Genomic DNA, 6,474 nt, shown 5'->3' with positions numbered 1-6,474 from the left:
ACAAAACGGTCTCATCCTCAAACCTTCACCACACGTAAACGACGACAACCTGTTTCTTGCGAAAACAGTAACTCGATACAAAATATTCCCCCACGCCAGAGATCCAATTCTGAAAAAAGTCAAAATCAAACCATGCGAAGCGTAGAGGTGGCGAAGACGGTGCTTGAGGTTGCCGACGTCGCTTTGACCGCCGTCGAACACACCCACTATCGCCGTCAAAACAACCATCCCGTCACCGCCGGCGATAACTGCCCCTCCGATGAAGATTTGGAATCTCTGCGATCGGAGAATCGACGCCTCAGGAACTTGCTCGACCAGAATCTGAAGCTGCTTCACAACCTCTCCGAATCACCTTGCTTCCTCAATAATTGTCCTCCCGATGTATTTATCTACCTCATTTATCCTTTTTCTATTATTGTCTCTTACAAATTTGTTTTTTAAGAGAAAATTGGGTATTTCAGTTCCATCTAGGATTTTTATTTTATGTTATTTTAAATTGGATAATACACTTTCCTTAATAATTGGAAAGAAAATTGTTTAGTTGCACTTTACCTAACCATTCATGCCCTTTTAGTTTATACTTGTGGGTATACTAATAAATAAAGAGGCTTATTCAGGGAGAAAAAGGTTGGTTTGTGAATTGATAGCTGTTATACTTTTTAGTAATTGGGTAGAAATTATTTTGTGCTACATTATTTCACCTACGTTTACAAAATAGTAAGCATTTCCATAATTTCACTCCAAGGGTTATTAGTTTGGCTGCATGGCGTTTTGGGTGTTTTCATCGTGTTTTACTTTTCACTTTTAATGTTTTGGGGGATATTTGGTTGTAGTTGAATGACCGGTTAGTTGCTACATTGAGGTCTGATGAGTACCTGACTCGGCTCAAGCTCCTACAACAGGAAACTGCGAGCGGAGGAAATCAATTTCCTTTTAAGGAGGCCACTGGTATTTTGTTAAAAACTTAAAATTATCTGCTGTTGAAGGTGTGAATTGTGTGCTTTGAACCAGTTAGATTTTGACAATTTTCTGGTGTTTTTTGTTGGTATTTGACAGAATTTGATTTTCAATCCGCTGACATTTTGGTCAATGTTGACTCTCAAGAACCCAGTTGGTGGGTTTGGGTTACAGATGAGACGGATCCTATTAGTGTTGAGGAATGGGGTGGAATTGATGATGAGAATTACTTAGTCATCGGTGAGGAGCATGTGGTTGATGGCGTTGCCAACTTTATGGCCAGATGCATTCTGTCAAACCCAAAAGCTCTGGTATGTGCGTGCGTGCAGTGTCTATGTGTACAGATACGCGCTGTTATTTATTTCTTTTGCTGTCTCTGACATTATTTTCCTTGTTATAATTGTAGAATATGTCACCAGAGGAACTGCAGAAAGGTGAGCTTTCTGTCAGATTTTCAATTTTTCATATCTGGAATGGTTTTTTCTTTAGTGTTCCTTCACCCTAATTGTAAGAACTAAGAAATGATCAAGAATTGAAGCTTATAATTTTCTCTGTCTCAAATGGATTGGGTAAAGGTTTTCCAATCCATTTATTTTTTTATGCTTGGTGAGGAAATTGTTTAGCGAGGCCCAGCCTCAACAGAATGTTGAGGGTGGGATTTGGAGGATTGATTCCCAACGGAATAAAAACCAGGAGTCTAGGGATTAGTTAGGATGGTTATAACAGTAGTTAGAAGGTTACACGGGAAGAAAGTTCAGATTGGTGAAAAGTGTCAAATTACTCAGATTGGAATAAAAGTTTGTTAACTGAGGTTTCTCAGTTGTAAGGGTCTTACCCTCGTAAGAGTAAGAGTTGTGCTTGTTCCCTTGCTCTCAGTAACAGAAATACCAGAAATCTTCTCCATTCTTTTCAATTCATTCATTCTTTGCTATTTTCACTACACTCAAGTCCAGTGATTGTATGGGTTGCTATCAATTTGTCTAACCTGCCAGATCTCTTTTCTATTCATTCTGTCTTTGCTATTTCACTACTCTCTAGTCCAGTGATTGTATGGGTCGCTATCGATTTGTCTAACCTGCCAGATCTTCTGTTGGCAAGAATGGAGTTGAGGCTAAAAATTCTTGAGTCTTCCTTGGAATTCCTGAAGACGATGACTAACAAGAATTGATCACAATTGTTTGAGATAAAAAAAAAATGTGGAAGGAATTGATGTCATTAAGTAACTCAGGCCGTTGGATGCAATAATATGGGATTGAATTGGAGGATGACAACACCAATGAACTGCAGGTGCTAGCCTAGAATCTTGTTCCATTGAACATGCACACCAAAGAGCACACAGAAAGCAATTTATCCAAATGCAGTATGCACTGGTGAAGATTTACGTTCTTGGGCATGAAAGGTTGAATTAACTATGTTTGAAGGTGGGGATCCATTAGTGTGAATTGCCAGGGCAGAGTACTTTTTTTAAGTACAGCTAATTAAACCTTTTGAGAAAGTGCAATAAGGCTTCATCAGTAGGGATGAGACTGCAGTGCATTGGTTTCATTTTTGGATAAAGAAAACCACAAACATGACATGGAAGAATTTCAGAGCAGCATTGATGTGAAGATTTGATAGTTGTAGCCTTGGGAACATCTACAAAAGATTGTTGCCATTGCATCAGAAGGGGATTGTGGAGTACATCCAAGAATTTGAGGTTTTGGTGGCACGTGTCAGCAACTTCAGAGGACCTGCTATTGAGATATGTTATGGGAAGACAGAGCCAAGAGATGCGAAGGTGGATACAACTGCATGATCTGAGGGAGGTGTCAAGAGAAGAGAGGAAGGTTATTGCTCCCAATGGTGGACTACCATTTGGACCTGCATAGAATTGCCCTGAGAAAAACATGGCAGTCAACATTCTTGCTAAAGATGAACAACTAAAGAAGGAAGAGGAAATATCTTTTGAGGCTTCCTGCAATTGGTTGGATCTGTCTGTCCATTTAGTCAGGAAGGAAACAGCCCAGACGCAAACAATGAAACTTCAGGGTATAGTCAGAACTTGGAAGCCATTTTCTTGCCCATGAACTGGTTCAAAAATTGGGTTTGCCTTAGGAAGCACGGATACTTAAAAACAGTAGTTGTATCTGTGTCATATCAAGTTGGATACATATTTATGTCAGACACATCTATTTATATTTTGCGATTTTTAAATTTTTTTTGAACTTCTAATCAATAGAGATGAGATTACTTTAATAATTATAAAAATGATTTCATTTTATCATGTCTAAAATGACTTGCTAAAATTAAAATTCTCTTTTGCTTAAGATTTCTGTTTTTATATTATTTTTTACTTATTTTATGTTTTGTATTATAACTATGTTTTGACCTAAAATTTTGTAAATTTGTCATATCCCCTTATCCATGTAAATTATTGTATCCATACTTCTAGTTTGCAACTGACCCCTACTTCCTCCTACGAAGTAAGCTTTGGGCATGGCTATATAAGGGTGTCACAAGGGTGTTGCAGAGACGTGTGGCTGCAGATGGCTGAATATGCATTTCTGGTGATTTTTATTTGTTTGAATTGGGAGGAGTGAATGTAATTTGAGGGCTGGCATGGTTACCAACACTGGGAGATGTGAAAGTAAAATGGAGAAATTTGGCTCTGACATCTGCGCATGAAGAGCAGATTGTAGAGGTGAAGGGGGATCCTTGCTTATCTAAAGCCTTGTTTTCTCCCAAAGCACTGCAGGAAGTATCTACACTGGAAGCTGCTTCCATTCGATAAGTTTTCAGTGCAAGGATGAATGAGCCTGTAGGGAAGTGAAGGATGGAACTAATGAAATTTTCCCCTACAACCTACTCCAGAAGTATTATATTTGTCTTCTTGGTGACCAAGAGGTTTCCTCCAAACCAACAGTGCATCACTGAATTCCCATTAAAGCCAAGTTAGGTCCAATCAATATGTGACCATATTACCTCCTGACGGATAAACATCAGGAACTTGGGGGCTAGTTAGGTAGGGAGGTAGTTATAAGAGTAGTTTGGGAAGTTAGGATGTATGGAAGGTTAAATAGGTGGAAAGTGTACAGATTTGGTCAGATTGGAATAATCATTTGTTAATTGAGATTTCTCAGTTTTAACTTTTAAGGGCCTTACCCTAGCAAGGGGAGTATTCTACTATTCTCCTTGTTCCCTGACTCTCAATAACAGAATTACCAGAATTCATCTCCATTCTTCTTAATTGTTTCCCTCCCTGCTGTTCTCCCTACATTCTAGTCTAGCATTCATATATCAGAAACCGTTGTTTATGGCAACTGTAAACATGTTTTATTGTGACTTGTAACTGTTGAGTCATTAAGTGGTGCCTACAGATCAACATGAATGGTTTCAAGTGGATAAAGTTCCTTTTAACCATTCTGGATGAGGCAAATACTATTTTCTCTTATATTCTTTCAACATAATGATTTCTTTCTATTTCTTTCTAGATATAATGTCTTGTATATCAAAATTTATGATCCTTGAAGCTGGAAACCACTGTCTTGCTTTCAGAGTCTGGTCTTGTACTGTAGACTTACTAATTATTTCATTCATTCTCCTTTCTACCATTCACAATATTTGCATTGATATGATTTTGAATCAAGCATCCCAACTATTGCTCTTTACCGTTGTGATTAAAAGTAACAAAATGTATCTCATATTGAAATTATCTGATTACAGCACTATCCAAAGCATTGCATAGTACAAGCAAATTGGAAAAGATGTTAGATATTTGGCATGCTGGAAAGTTGTTTTATACTCTATCTACCTGGGGACTTACTTTGGCAGGGTATCTCTCTCTCTCTCTCTCTCTCTCAAACTGTTATTATGCTTTCATGAACATGCTTGTATACCGTGTTTTCCTGGACATGACAAAGACAGATTCATGGCATGATGAAAATTGATGAAGGGTTCTAAAATAATTTCAATGCTTTCTTTTCCTGTGATATTTTAAATTTAACTATGTATGTCTTACAAAGTACAAATATTTGAGAGTTACACACTAAGACAGGCTTTTACTGCTGGTATAATCTACCAAGGGTGTACAACAAACAGATATGTAGAATTTCAGGGGGACCTCCTCATATGCTTGCATGCATGTGTGTGTGCGCACGAACACTTTGGCATTTGGTGTACGCAACATATTGTAGAGAGAAATTAATTAAGTTCATATGGATCAAGTTTGCAACGTATCATTGTGGAGAGAAATTATGCAAGTTTGTACAGATTAATGCTCATCCTCATCAAATACAATGAAGATTGAAACTGTAATAAATATGAGGAACTTATGATGGATGCATCAGATTAAACAACTCTTTAATTGTAGGAAGTTCTAAGTTGTTTGTCTTCTCTGCAAATTTAATTAAGGTGAGATCATGTTGACATCAGTGTGGAATGCCGTTCTATTCTCTCCTTTGCAACTTAAATTTCCAAGTCTTTATTTTCCCGATTGAGTAAAGAAGGGATTCTCTTCAAGTCAAAGAAATGACATTGAATTATAGAGAAATCCAACATCCCTAGGAACTTGTTTAGCGAGGTCTACCCTGGTTTTGCACTTTTGCTCTAGCTAAACCTGAGCCATCTGCTGGACACTGATTTTTATCTTTAGGTTTCATTATAATCACGTACTAGCAACTGTATGTTAATGGCAATGGTTTCCTTTACAAACTTTTTATTGTTTTTTTAATTTTATTTTTTTATATTTTGATAACAGGATTTACCAAACACGTGCATTGTTAAGAGTTGCCGCAAAGGGGGTTCATTCAGGCAGTAAACTTGCTCTTCAGGCTCTCTAAATATGGCTGTTCCATGACCATGGCAAATGTATAATGAATGCTAGTGCATGGAGCTTACAGTGCCTTGTCTGGGTATAACCCGATTTATTAATTGCTTCCCACAAGATCTAGCTAATGTAAATAATTTGTAAATAAAATTATTTGTTTTCTTTTCTATCACTGTCAGTGAATCTCACATTGGCTTCTAACAAATTGTATTGAATATTTGATTATCGAATGATTTAATGCCTGTGTTTTACTTACTCTGTTGAAGTTAAGTTTTATTGTGAGGATGTATGTTAACAATTTACTAAATTTTCATGTGAAAAACAGGTCTAGTTAACGTTTTTAAACCAAGTGAAATCTTATCACAATCGAGCCTAGTTTTTATTGACAAGTATTATTTAGTATAATTGTTTTTTAATTAACAAATTATTCTTTACAACATAACATTAAGAAAGAATCATGTTACCATCGTATCCTTGTAACCCATTCTATCTTGTTGACTCTTTAGAATTTCTATTTAATCGTCTCAAGTTAATAGCCATTTAAAGAGTGAATTAATAATATAATAAAGAAAAATAAAATATTTAGAAATTTAGTTAATTCAAATGTCTCTTTTAATAATTTTATTTAAATTCTTTTGAATCTTCTTTAACATGATTAAATTATTTTAGAAATTTAATATATCTAAAGATCTTATTTATATATGATTAAATAA

The 6,474-nt window shown here is 36.3% G+C and overlaps 1 protein-coding gene across 1 annotated transcript; it reads left to right on the top strand.

Moving 5' to 3' along the window:
- Positions 1 to 5,927, top strand: LOC113846440. The gene is given in 7 exon segments (XM_027474725.1): positions 1 to 381; positions 834 to 948; positions 1,057 to 1,268; positions 1,364 to 1,391; positions 4,660 to 4,768; positions 5,693 to 5,763; positions 5,766 to 5,927. Coding segments are annotated over 7 exon segments (810 nt in total). The 5' UTR covers positions 1 to 132; the 3' UTR covers positions 5,792 to 5,927.
- Positions 5,928 to 6,474: the final 547 nt, after the last annotated feature.

This window comes from Abrus precatorius, unplaced genomic scaffold, assembly GCF_003935025.1.
Source record: "Abrus precatorius isolate BTA unplaced genomic scaffold, Abrus_2018 Scaffold8, whole genome shotgun sequence".
Lineage (NCBI taxonomy): Eukaryota > Viridiplantae > Streptophyta > Magnoliopsida > Fabales > Fabaceae > Abrus > Abrus precatorius.
Note: the sequence above shows the minus strand (reverse complement) of the source record. Positions and strands in the feature narration are given on the sequence as shown.